Source organism: Muntiacus reevesi, chromosome 10 (assembly GCF_963930625.1).
Source record: "Muntiacus reevesi chromosome 10, mMunRee1.1, whole genome shotgun sequence".
In the NCBI taxonomy this organism is placed as follows: domain Eukaryota; kingdom Metazoa; phylum Chordata; class Mammalia; order Artiodactyla; family Cervidae; genus Muntiacus; species Muntiacus reevesi.
Genome location: NC_089258.1, coordinates 32,384,796 through 32,399,144, shown reverse-complemented (window position 1 = coordinate 32,399,144; position 14,349 = coordinate 32,384,796). Strand labels below are relative to the sequence as shown.

The following is a 14,349-nucleotide window of genomic DNA, read 5'->3' as shown; positions in this document are numbered from 1 at the left end:
TTTAGTATTAAAACTGGGTTGAATTGGTTACTTTGTCTCCAGTGATTCTGTGTGTTTATGTGACTACAAATTTTTATTATTGTTTTAAGTTGCTAAGTTTTGGAGTAATTTATTACTTAACAGTAAAAAAACGGAGGGAACAACTAACACGTTTTTTTTTTCCAGGAAGGAATTAAGGAATAAATATGTGATTAATGTCTGCAAAATTTAACATTGTTAAATTTAAAAATCGCTTTGTAAACTAATTGTATACATTTATGCTCTTCTCCAATGGTTCTTTTTTTAAACTAATTAATTAATTTTCCGTTGTGCTGTGTCTCTGTTCCTGCGCACAGGCTCTCTCTAGTTGCAGTGAGCAGGGGCCATTCAGTTGCAGTGCTCTGGCTTCTCATTGTGGTGGCTTCTCTCGTTGCAGAGCCCACAGGCTCTTGGGCTTCCATAGTTGCAGCCCGTGATCTTGGTAGTTGTGGCTTTCAGGCTCTAGAGCTTGGGCTCAGTCGTTGTGGCGCGTAGGCTTAGTTGCTCTCCAGCATGTGGAATCTTCCGGGACCAGGGCTAGAACCGGTGTCCCCTGCACTGGTAGGCATTCTCAACCACTGGACCACAAGAGAAACCCTCTAGTGACTCTTAACTGAGCTAGGAGCTATTGATCAATGGACACTATTGTGTGGTCAGTCAGTTCAGTTGCTCAGCCGTGTCCAACTCTTTGTGACCCCATGAATTGCAGGACACCAGGCCTCCCTGTCCATCACCAACTCCTAGAGTTTACTCAAACCCATGTCCATCGAGTCGGTGATGCCATCCAGCCATCTCATCCACTGTCGTCCCCTTCTCCTCCTGCCCCCAATCCGTCCCAGCATCAGGGTCTTTTCCAGTGAGTCAGCTCTCCGCATGAGGTGGCCAAAGTACTGGAGTTTCACCTTCAGCATCAGTCTTTCCAATGAACACCCAGGACTGATCTCCTTTAGGATGGACTGTTTGGATCTCCTTGCAGTCCAAGGGACTCTCAAGAGTTTTCTCCAACACCACAGTTCACAAGCATCAGAAGCAGCCCCAAATCCACCCCAGCTCCTGCCTTTCCTTGTATTGAGGTTGTGCTTCCTACTCCTTTCTTTAGGATAGGTTTCTTCCCCACTCCTGGTCCCACAAGCAATTAGCACTCAGAGGCTCTCCCTACTAGGCCCTGCAGAATGGGCTAATTACGGCTGGACAAGAGGCTTCGGTTGAGGTCCCTCTTTCTCTGGAAACCACGTTCTCTTCTGCAGGTGGTCTGGGAAGCCTTTGGTCGCCTGACAGACATCTTGTGATTTTTGCCAATGCGGGGAGCAGACATTTATTGAGTCAAACATGCCAGGTACTGTCCTTGGGGCTACCTCATGCTAAATTATTCTTAATGGGTCATTAAAACAGGTGCTCCAAGAATGAAGTGTCAGAACATTAGAGAGGAAGGAGTTAGGGGCCCTTGAACCCCTGCTCCTTGTAATGTGGTCCACATGAGAGCTTGTTAGAAAAGCAAAATGTAGGGCACCACCCCAGAGCACCTGAATCAGAGCCTGTGGTTTAACAAGATCCCCAGGTCATTTGAATGTACTTTAAAATCTGAGAAGCCCAAAGCCCTTGTTTTACAGATCAAAAGCTGAAACCCAGAAAGGTTAAGTGATTTGCGGAAATTTACACAATGACTTACACTCAGCTAGATTGAGGATCGAATTCTGACTCAAGTCCAGTGCTTGCTTAGACCTGACTGACTTCCTCCAAGGCCGCATTTTGTCCGCTTCTTTTTACTGAATGAACTTAGTTCTGTTTATTTAAAAACCCTTTAAATTCTCTCCTTCACTAATTCAGACTGGACTTCCTTTCAGTTATCCTAGTGGATGGCACTGCTTTGCCTCTTAATATTTTGTGTGTTTATTAGATTCCTTCAAGAGTTACATAATCATTTTCTATCTAATGTATGTTTCTGGAACTGGATGAATATAAAAATGCTGCCATCTTTATAAAATAAGTATTTTACATAGGAAAGAAATAAAACATCTTACCATTTTATTATTTCTTTAGTATAGTGTTTATATCAATAGAAAAAAAGAATATAGATATATACATATCTATGTATAACTGAATCATTTTGCCATGCACCTGAAACTAACACTTATATTGTACATCGACTATACTTCAAAAAAAAAATTTGTTTTTATATTTGTTATTGCACTACCCACAGATGCTGGGGTGAGTGTTCACTGTTAGATGGTTGATCACAGCTGGGTTTGTGGACATGACCCAGGATCCATTATTTAGAAGGTATTTCCAGGATTTTGGTTGTATATAATTATGTACTGACAGGGTCCTCATGGTACTGTTTTAAAATATTGTGTATTAAAAATGGTTAAATAGATTGACCCCATTATTTGTGGGCATTTAATGTGGCGATTCATCTCTCCCTTCAGCTCTGTCTGTTGCTCACTTAATTGGAGCCTTTCTGGTGCACTTTTCCAGGTTGTAAAATTCCATCTTATGCTAGGGTTAGTTAGAGGATCTGGGCATTTAACTACTCCTCCATATTTTCCACTTGTTCCTTAAATCTCAGACCCTACCCTTTATGTTTGCCTTTTGAGGCACTTAGGGACCTCATTCCTGACCCTTTCAGGTTGACTTTTATTTATTTTTATTATTCTTTTTTTTCCTCCCTCCCTCCCTCTTTCTTCCTTTCTCCCTTCCTTCCTTTCTTTTCTCTTTCCTTTTAATTCTTCCTCTCAGTCAATTCCCACAGGTCCATCTCTTTCACCTTCTGAAATGTTGTCAACATCCTTGACTGCTGTCATCTTCTCTCCCAGGCTTTATACCTACATGGTCCTTAATGTCATTTTTAAATTTTGGGGTGGAGGGTTGTGAGTGGGTTAAATCTGCTGTGTTTAATCAGAAGTCTTTCATTTGTAATTTAAAAGAAATTGTTTATATTTTAGTTGCATGTTTGTATATTACTCCTTTTTTCCTTTACCAATCTTGAGTTTGACTACTAGTCTTTATGATGGGCTGACCTTGGCAAAAGTTTTTTTTCAATGAATTTGAATTTATTTTCTAATTCTTTAACATCTTTGTACTAAGTCCTAAGTCCCCACCCCATAGCCTCTATTTGTTTTTTCTTTCTTCAAGCTTCTTGCATTAAAATTCTATTTTCCCCCATCTCCTGGCTGCCTGCTTTTCTTTTTTCCTTTAAAGTATATAAAAACATGTCAAACTCAGCTTTTCTGAAGTAGATAAGCTTTTATGTCTGGTATTAAACATTTCAACGTTGATATCCTCTTTGCTCCAAGAATTATTTAGGAGACTGTTTTGTAGTTTACAAGTAGGCTTACTTTTGGAGATGCAAGTCTTATGTTTTATCTTGTAATTTTATTATATTATTACATGGTAGCCAGTGTGACCTTTATAATCTCTACTTTTAAAAATTCATTGCATTTTTCTTTAAAGTTTGGGAAATAATAAAATTTGTAAATATCCTATGGTTGATTTAGTACTTCTTAGGGATAAGCATGGCTTGTCTCATTTTTGTGTTGTATTTTGTTTAAAAAAATAAAAAGCAAGCCTGAGTAAGAATATTTGTATGTCTCCCTTTCTCAGCTGGTTTCATGCCTAGAGCAGTCTGAGGGCGAAGTCTTTATTATCTGGGTAGTAATGGACCCAAGACTAAGGTGAAATTCCATGCTGAAATATTCTCTTTCCTAGGTCAACTCCTGATATTACAGACACTGGGAGTGCAATACAGTGTTCCCACAGAGCCTCGGCTAGAAATTCTTGTTTGATCTTGGGCCATGTATCACCATCTGGTAGATCTGGATGTTTCAGGAATTTTAGCCCCAAACATTTTTGCTGCTTATCTAAATAATTGGGATCTGGTGATCCTCCTGGGACCTGGTTATTATCTCACTGACATTTAAAGCACATTCACCACTTTTTCCCTAGAAGGGAAATGGATAGGGCAGTAGATGAGTACCTCCCCCTTCCATTTGCTTCTTTTTAAAAATAACGATTGTAGTTTATTTATTTTTTGGTCATGCTGCATAGCTTGCAGGATCTTAATTCCCCCACCATGGATTGAAACTATGCCCCCTGTAGTAGAAGCATGGAGTTTCTTAATGCCCAGGAAATTTCTCCATTTGCTTTTTAAGTTGTAGGCAGTAGGACTGCAGGTGCCTTTATCCAGTTGGTCAATAAAAATATATTGAATGTTTTTACCCTGCCATAATGATATATGGGCAAATGACAAAATTCCTGTTCTTGAGAAGCTCATTCATAATAGCAAGCTGGGAAGATAGAGGTGGAATAGAATATATTGACAAATTAACATGGTTGATACGGGAATGTATAAGCATTAGGAGAACGCAGAGGAAGATACATTTAATTTTCCTAAAGAACGAAGGAATGAGGACCACCTTAGGGAGAGTGTGATATTTAAGCTGGGTCTTGAAATGAGAATAGGTGCTAGTTGGCCAGAGAGGGAAGGATAGACATTCCAGATGAAGGAACATCATGACTAGCATGAACGAAGACAGTGGATAGCATGTTTGTGTGGGAAAGAGCAGTTGGCCTCTTTCCTGGACAACACTGTGTATTTGAGTTTGGAAGCATTGAGGCTTACAGGAGTTAGTCTGGGGTTGCACTTACGGAAGCATTGATTGCCAGGTAGAAGAATTTGCACTTTACTCTGTGGGGAGTGGGTAACCACTGCAGATTTCTCAGGATGAGATAAGGTCTTTTGTTGTTGTTCAGTCACTAAGTCATGTCCAACTCTTTGCCACCCCATGGACTGCAGCACACCAGGCTTCCCTGTCCTTCACTGTCTCCCAGAGTTTGCTCAAATTCATGCCCACTGAGTCAGTGATGCCATCCAACCATCTCATCCTCTGCTGCCCTTTTCTCCTTTTACCTTCAACGTTTCCCAGCATCAGTCTTTTTCAATGAGTCAGCTCTTGGCATCACGTGGCCAAAGTATTAGAGCTTCAACTTCAGCATCAGTCCTTCCAATGAATATTCAGGGTTGATTTCCTTTAGAATTGACGGTTTGATCTCCTTGCAGTACAATGGATTCTCAGGAGTCTTCTCCAGCACCACAATTCAAAAGCATCAATTCTTGGGTGCTCAGCCTTTTTTTATGGTCCAACTCTCACACCCATACATAATTACTGGAAAAACCATAGCTTTGACTAGACAGACCTTTGTTAGCAAAGTGATCTCTCTGCTTTTTAATATACTGTCTAGATTTGTCATAACTTTTCTTCTTAGGAGCAAGTGTCTTTTAATTTCATGATTGTAGTTACCATCTGCAGTGATTTTTGAACCCAAGAAAATAAAATCTATCACTGCTTCCACTTTTCTCCTATTTACCATGAAGTGATGGGATCAGATGCCATGATCTTAGTTTTTTGAATATTGAGTTTTAAGCCAACCTTTTCATTCTCCTTTTTTATCCTCATCAAAAGGCTCTTTAATTCCTCTTCACTTTCTGCCATTACAGTGGTATCAGATGCATTTTTGAGGTTATTGATATTTCTCCCTGCAGTCTTGATTCTGGCTGTGCTTCATCCAGCCTGGCATTTTGCGTGATATACTCTGCATAGAAGTTAAATAAGCAGGGTGACAGTATACAGCCTTGACGGACTCCTTTCCCGATTTGGAACCAGTCTGTTGTTCCATGTCAAGTTCTGTTATTTCTTGACCTGCATACAGGTTTCTCAGGGGGCAGATAAGGTAGTCTGGTAGTCCCATCTCTTTAAGAATTTTCCACAGTTTGTTGTGTTCCACACAGTCAAAGGCTTCAGCGTAGTCAATGACCAAATTGGCCCCCTGGAGGAGGAAGTGGTAAGCCACTCCACTATTCTTGCTGTGAGCAGTATGAACAGTATGGAATAAAATCTACCCTTTATAATTTTGTTTTTTTTAAAATTTTTTTCCCATTTATTTTTATTAGTTGGAGGCTAATTACAATATTGTAGTGGTTTTTTGCCATACACTGACATGAATCAGCCATGGATTTACATGTGTTCCCCTTCCCGATCCCCCTTCCCTTAATCTACCCTCTATAGTTTTGGTATTCAAATGTTGGTTCTCCATTGTAAATGTCTGCTCCCAAAAATGTGACTCATCTAAAGTAGGGGATTGAAATGTTCTTTTCCTGATATATGCAATTTATGATTCAGATTTCCATCTGGATATCTGTGCCACTTGCCATGAACATGCTACCTGCTCGAAAATAGGAGGGATGAGCGTCTGTATGTGCAAATATGGATTTGTGGGCAACGGGAGGACTCACTGCATTGGTAAGTTCTGACTCTTGGCTAAGTTGAAAACTTCACCAAGAAACAAGATTCTCCAGTATTAAAGAGTTGGTGTCCTTGGGGGGAAAACATTGCTATTTTGTTCATGTGCTTTTATTATAAGGAGTTTTGTCACTTACAGCAAGTCTCTGTTTTAGTGTTTGGATATATCCTTTCTTTAGTGTTTACAAGGAATTACCTCTCATGTTAGAGGTCACTGAACTTGAACCTCTGGAAACTCTCTGACTTCACACAGATATGAAATCTGTTTTTAAGTCTTGGGTTTAACTTAGCAATTTGAGTGAGTATTGTCTTTTTAAATTTCTGTAGTTGTTTTGACAGAAAACTATTTTCATTAGTACCACGAGGAAAAACAAAGCCCAGTTGCCTATTGAACTTTTCTGGCTGGTGGGTGAAATACTGTTTCTTTGAGTCTTATGTCTATCAAAATCCATCCTGCAAATTTTTTCTAGTTGTGACCCTTTAAGCTCTTGAATGACTTATAGAAATACAAATACTTTTAGACTAGAAGTATTTGAAATTATTTTTTGTCTCAGAGAATCCACCATGCCATAAGAATCAAATAATATCCAGTTTCAAGCCCAATTCAGAGAGAGAGAGTTCCATAGCAACTTTACAGTAGCGGATATTAGGATAATCATGGTTTCCTTCCATCATCCATGTTACCTGCAGTGAAAATATGGATAGTTTTGCCTTGTAGCTGTGGATTGACAGTAAATACCATCTCACTGTGGTATCTTTTTTTTTTGCTCCCTGAAGAAAAATAACAATTAAATCCTGAGTTCAAAACCTCATATTCTACTTCACAGGTACATGTTTTCACAATCACACAGCTTTGCCTGTTCCTGCAGGCTGGAGTTGGGCCTTCCTGACCCTGTCTGTTTAGGATTAAAACACTATATACTATATATCCCAATAATTGGTGTGCTGAGACCACACCATAGGTTGCAGGTAAGATCCTGGATGTGCCCAGTGCTATGTCACAGGACCTGAGAACTCTAGAATCCCCTACAAATGCATACGCCCCTTTTGGTGAAGTCTGCAGGGGAGATATGCCTCAGGAAAAATAGCAGAGGAATACTCCATCTTATGGGCAGGTGGACATGTGTCTGAAAGCCCCATGCCCTGCTTAGTAAGCCAGACTGGACACTTGACCTAGCTATGGCTTGAGGGTCCATTTTGCCTCTCTGTATTCTTAGACAGATCCTTTAACCACACCAGTTTTAATGATGAATAGATTTAATTACATTTTAGAAAGATAATAGAAGGAAAATGAAAGAAAAAACCTACCAGATTTTGAACGGAGTGTGGGGTGCTCTTGGGTTAGCAGGAATTGTGTGCAATTGTGAGAGGCAATGGAACTGTTGTGAGGGAACCAGTAATGTAATAAAATGCTAAGTGACAGGTAAAAAACTGCAGTTCCTAAGCAGATGATATCCTCCCCCCACCCCCGCCAAAAAAAAGCTAGCTGGCTATCACCTCTCAAAGGATGTCAGAGAAATTGGTCACGGGAGTTTCCTCTGATGGTACAGTCTAAGGCAGAGTGAGTGAACTCTAACCTGGGGGCCAGACTTCACTACTGCCTGTTTTTGTAACAGGGTCTTAATTTGTTTACTGACGGCCTGTGCTTTTGTGATCCAAAGTATGGATGAGCAGTTGCCACTGGAGACCTATGACTGGCCTTTGACAGAAAAAGTTTGCTGACCCCTGGGCTGGAGGACAGGAGGGAGGTTTACGTTCATTTGACACTGATGTCAAATGATTGAATTAGAAATAGTCAGGGCAGGTCCTGTGGTCTCATCACGCATCCCAGGTTCCAGCCCCTCCTCACTGGGTGATTAGCATTGTTTATGTGAATCACTAACGATCAGCAGGCTGCTCCTGCCACAGTATCAGCCCTGCCCCCGGATGAGGCTTGAGCACTAATTCCATTGTGTGTCCTGGTGACTCAGAAGTAACAAATTTTCCAGTTAATCATTGGATGCAAAATCATCCTACTTTGATTTTTATTAAAAAAAAAAAAAAAGGCAAGAGAATGGCTGAGCTGGAAAAGTGGGATTCTGCTGGATTTTTCCCCCCAGGCCTATGACAAGATCTTTTTAAGTGTGGAGAAGTTCAAAAAGCATCTCCATCTCCCAGTCTTCAAGTAAGACGGCCTATGAGAATGAGATGTTGGATTTCTCTTATGGTCTCGTACGCACTTGGCATGAGACAACGAGGAGCCCATGTCCCGGAGTCTGAGAAGTATAGTGAGCGGAGGAGAGGCTGGGGAAATGGATCTTTCTGCTGTTGTCGTAGAAAGTTGACTCCCAAGTCCATAGCGCAGGAGAACAGTCTGGGTGGTTGATCGTGGTATGGAGTGACAGCGCTTTCTGTGTGTTGTCTCAATGTACCCACAGATAAAGATGAGTGCCAATTTGGAACCAGTGTGGTCTGTGGGAACCACACATCTTGTCACAACACACCCGGAGGATTTTATTGCATTTGCCTGGAAGGGTATCGAGCCACGAACAACAACAAGACATTCATCCCCAACGACGGCACCTTTTGCACAGGTACTCGGGAAGGGGGCTGCGGATGGCAACGTGGTGAGGGCCGAGGGTACCCGGTCCCTGGGGTGTGCAGGAGGAGAGGGCGGGGCCAGGATGGGGTGTGCTTTAAGGAAGGGACTCTCCTTTATCCATGGGGGATATTTGGACATGCACTGAGTATTAGTTAGCATCAGGGAATTATTGTTCATCTTGTTAGAAGGAATAGCTGTATTGTAGTATTTTAGGATAATATTCTTATTTTGGGAGCTGTGTGCTAAAGTATCTAGGCGTGTTGTTATGAAGCATGTGGTGTAGTGTTTATCTGTAAGATACTTTAAATGGCAAAATGTGAATGATTGTTGAATCTTGGGGGTGGAGGTGGGACTAGGGGAGACTGGAATATTCTTTCGCTTGTTCGGTGTGTCTGAAATGTTTCATAACAAACAGCAAGGAGAGATTCTTGGAGATGGTGTGCCATCTCTACAGTAACCTTTGGAGTGACTGTGGTACTGCCCAGCCCTGTGCATCCTGCCCCAGGAGTGAGCCCTGTGATGCACCTATTAGAGTTGTGGGCCTGTCTCCTGGAGGAAGAAGCTGAGTGAGGAGCACAACTTTTAGGACCTCAGTAGCTTTGAAGGTCAGGTTTTGGACATATGTTGGTCAAATAAAAGGGGTGAGCAAAGGCCTCTTAATTTTCAGTGGCTCCTGTATTATTTCACAATTATATGTCATGATAATATAGCTCTTGGATTTTCTAAGGAAATCTTTGAACAGTAATGAGGACGAAAGGCAAGAAAAGACTCCTGGTTCTAAGATGGTTTTGCGTAGACTTAATGATTCTTCTTGAGGAGGTCATGGCCACCCACTCCAGTATTGTTGCCTGGAGAATCCCATGGACAGAGGAACCTGGCAGGCTACATACAGTCCATAGCGTCACAAAGAGTTGGACACAATAGGAGCAACTTAGCAGGCTCTTCTTAAAAAGCTCTGTGATATTTAAAGGTTTGGGGGAGACACAGAGAGGAGAGCATTTTTATCTTTTTCCCAGGAACCGCAGGTTCTGATGCTCCGATTCATTCTCCCTCTTGACCTGTACCAAGGTAAAATTCCCTCAAAGGGTACATTTGATTTATTCTTGGCATGAATGAGCACCGTTCCCTCAGAGAAAACATTTTATAATATCTTGTTGTTTTAGGTAGCAAATTATTTGCTACATGATTGCAGAAGTGCAGTGTTAGTGTTGCAGAATTAAATTAAGTGCCTTAAAAAAAAACTTGGAAGATGATGGTTCATTCAATATACATTTTTCATGCGCTTCCTACGTGCCAAGGCTGTGCTAGTAGGAGGTGATGGCAGATAGCTAATTTCAGTATAATGTATTAGTCATGGGTAAGCAGAGGGTGCTTTCCAGAGTCTGGAATCCCTGGAGGCACTTACCTTGGAAGTGGGTAAGAGATGGGATGCTTTCCGGAGGACTTAACACCTGAAATTGTGTTTTCAAGACTGTGGGAGTTTGACAGGAAAAATTTTATAATAGTATGCATCAGTATAGTTTCCAAGGATGCATCATGTTTTTTAAAGGGTATGAAGAAGAAAAAGAAAGAAAGAAATATTATATTCAAGGGCCAAATAGATGTCAGCCTAAGAAGAGCTGATCTTCCTGGAACAAAATCCTTATCTAGGCTCTGCTTCTATTTATTCTACTGCTTATAATTATTTGGTGACCTTCCCCCTTAAAAAAAAATTGAGGTATAATTCATTAAACCACAAAATGCCCTCTTTTAAAGGGTACAACTCAGTAGTTTTCAGTATAATTAAAAAAAGTTGTGCAACAATCTCCACTATCCGATTTTAGAACCTCCCTTTAACCCTCAAAAGAAACCTCATATCCAATGGCAGTTATTCCCATTACTTTTTTTTTGAGGCCTTTATTTATTACTTTGTAAAACCTGATGGATGACTTTTCTTGATGACACTGAGTTTCTTCAAGAATCACAGTTTCACAGAAACACCAGTCGACTTTAGGTAAGGCAGAAGCTTTAGCAAGTTTTGGGGTATCAGCAGTTATCCAGTGCTTGCCTGGAACCAGAAGATTATAAATCCCTGTTCTTGAATTCTGAGAAATTCCTGTGCCTAGGTGTTCATTGTACTCGGCAGGGTTCAGGTCAAGTTCAGGAGTTGGTTGCAGGTAGGCCTCCTTGCATGTCGCCAAGTATAGATGAGGGCTGAGCTGCAGCAGTTCTAGTGCTGGAGAACCCACAGACGTTCTGGTCCCCAGGCTGCTGGGATGACTCCTGGCGATCATGGAAACTCTGCGATGAGCCACAACCCAGGGGAAGAAGCTCTATGGCACTTGCAGCATGAGGGCATTCCAAAGTGCCAGGGGCCTGGACCAAGGTATCATTGTCCCTCATGATGGTCTTCATTTCTTCACATCCTTGCCAACACTGGATAATATCAATAACGGTCCCCATCTTAAATGAGTGTTTGTGTTCCTCTAATGTGACTTCCTAAGATGTAGGTTTCTGAGCTGAATTTGGCATTTGAGGAGGGACTGTAGCCTCTGTTTTAGAGCATTTAAATCTAGCATTTAAATCAACAAGCCGTGTGGTCACTCCCCTGCCTCTAGTCAAGAACCCCATGCGAAGATGTATACGTGTGCATGCTCATTGTTCATGGTCAAGGTCAGGCGTGGGTTATGAAGGAGTGGCTTGTGCTCTAGAGAGAACTGAGTCAGTAGAGAGGCGAGGCCCATTCACATATTGGCTAACAAGTATTGAGGACCAAAGATCAAGCAGGCACTGTGTTAAGTGATTTCCACATGTTTTATTTAATCTGTGCCAAAAACCCCTACTATAATTAACTTCATTTTACAGAAGTGGTTTGGAAAGGTTAAAGAACAGACATTAGTACAACTAGTAGGTAGCAGAATCAATTCTCCAACCTGGGTCTGTTTGACTTTCAAATCCATGAAAGAATTTTAAATATAGAACACCAGGGCTCTGGGATGAGGTCAGAGTGTCCTGCTCAGTTTTGCTATTTTCTACTAAAGAATGGTTCTGGTTGTGGATAAAGTGAAATAATCTTATATATAGAATGAGGCATAGGGAATTTTCTCCCTTGATTAGTTAACTATGTTAATACGGTTGCTTAGAACATTTTTTCTTCACAAGCAAACATGTTATAAGCTTGGAGACCCAGTGGAATCTACCACTACATGGAGAATTTGTCCTGTTGAGCTTAACATGATGACCTTAACATGTCTATCCAATCAAGATCTAGAACAGTTTAGTAAAGGTATGCTTTGGAAACATTAGGAAGTAGCGGAGGATTAAATATCAAAATCATCTCATACTCATCTCAGTGATATATGGTAAATACATCTAGACTTCCTTAAGGCAATTGATGTTCCTGATAATCTCTGTGGACAAGACAGAGAATTATTGATTGGATGATGGTAAAATTAGATTTTAAGCGAAGAAACAGTGTGGCATAGTGTTTAAGGATATGGTCTCAGAAGCCAGACACCTGGCTTCTGATTCTAGCTTTTCCACATTTAAACCTGCGTGGCTTCAGGTTAACCATTCTATGCTTCAGTTACTTCATCTGTAAAATGGGGATAATAACAGCATCAACCTCCCAGGGTTTTTGTGAGGATTAAATAAGATGGAAAATAATCATTAATAAATACCAAATTGTTTAGAACAGTGCTTGACATGCACAAGATGACATGCAGGGGTTATCGTTATTAACAGTCATTATAGCAATTATTGTTATTAAACTGTTGAATGACTGTATACAAAGCAAATGGATTAACGCCTGCAGTGATTCATACAGAGCTAATCAGTATCTAGGAACTCCAAGTGTTTCCCATACCACTGCATTTTTGCCTTATAATACTTGGACCTTTTATTTTTAGTAGCTACTGAAAAATTAATTTATTCCTACTCACTACCTTTTAGGAATCTGGGGCAGGTGGACAGGCTGGAAAATGGTTTCTGTGTTAAAAGTGTATTCATAAACACATTTTACAAATTCCTCAGTGGGGGGAAAAATCTTACTAAGCTAAGATGATAGATCCAGTCTAGGAACACAGTACTGAAATCATTTCTAAAGTTTGTACGAGATTGAGATTGATTTTAAGAATCCTTTCTTAACAGTTACCCAAATTTCCATGATTTTGTTATCAACAATGTTTGTTGGGTTTGCCTGGTGGCTCAGTGGTAAAGAATCTGCCTGCCGATTCAGGAGACATGGGTTTGATCCCTGATCTGGGACGATCCCGCATGCAAATAAGCCCGTGTGCCGCAACTATTGACCCTGTGCTCTAGAGCCCGGGAGCTGCAACTGCTGAAGCCCGTGCTCCTTAGAGTCAGTGCTCCCTAGAGCCTGTGCTCCCTAGAGGCCGTGCTCCCTAGAGCCCGTGCTCCCTAGAGCCTGTGCTCCCTGCTCTGAAACAACAAAAGCCACGGTAATGAGAAACCTGCACACCTCAACTCGAGAGTAGCCCCTGTTTGCTGCAACTAGAGAAAAAGCCCACGGAGCAACGAAGACCCAGCACAGCCCCAAATAAATAAGTTGATAAAATTATAGATAAAAGAGCAAAAAACAGTGTTTGTTTGACAAGTTTCACTTCTCACCTCCCTTTGTTATGTTTTGTGATGTCTTCTCCTTTCTTGACAATATTTATGCTGGGTTTCTTTTTTTTTTTGTCAGTAGTGTGGTTCTTGAGATCATTCATATTCTAAAATGTCATTCCTTTCCTTAAATATAGCATGATGTTTTGCTTTCTTTTCCTTAGAACTCTGTACATGTTACTTCTGTGCTATCTGGCATTTAGTGTTTCAGACAACAAGTCCTGGGTCAGATTCCTTCTCTTTTCCTCATAAATTACTATTCCCTTCTCTCAGGAGGTTTATAGATTTTTCTCTTCTTAGAAACCCAGAATGACTCATTTTTCAACATTCATGCCTGTCACCTTAAAAGGCTATTTTTATTTGAATACAAAACTGGAGCAGTTTTTCTTTTGATATTAATTTTTTATATATTTACTCCATTTTCTTTCATAATTCCTTTTAAATAGATATTGCATGTTTTCGGTCTGTCCTCATATTATATTTTTGTTCCGTAGTTTCTGTCTTAGACAAGTAATCTTTCTATGTGTTTTGGAGAATTCCTTGAGTTGAAATTTGTGAATTTGTTTTCAATGCCTCTATTGAGCTTTTATTTTTGACATTCGTATTTTGTTTTTAATTTCCAAGACTTCATTTTTTTTTCTCTCAGAAATTCCCTTTTTCATTAATACAGTATCTTCTTATTATTAATTATCTTATTTATTAATTAATATTAATACAGTATCTTATTTGGGTTTCAGCATCTCTTATTATGTCAGGAATGTCCTGGTTATTTCTTACTGAGTAACTCTACTCCTTCCACCCCACAACTCCCCCCAAATTTAGTGGTTTAAATTTATATATGTATATATG

At 40.4% G+C, this 14,349-nt stretch overlaps 1 protein-coding gene across 3 annotated transcripts in view; it reads left to right on the top strand.

Moving 5' to 3' along the window:
• Positions 1 to 14,349, top strand: part of SUSD1 (sushi domain containing 1) — a 130,058-nt gene that overhangs the window by 11,621 nt on the left and 104,088 nt on the right. For all 3 annotated transcript variants that reach the window (XM_065947169.1, XM_065947167.1, XM_065947170.1), the window contains exons 2-3: positions 6,195 to 6,314; positions 8,732 to 8,887. In XM_065947169.1, coding sequence (XP_065803241.1) covers positions 6,195 to 6,314; positions 8,732 to 8,887 — 276 coding nt within the window. The remainder of the gene's footprint in view (positions 1 to 6,194; positions 6,315 to 8,731; positions 8,888 to 14,349) is intronic.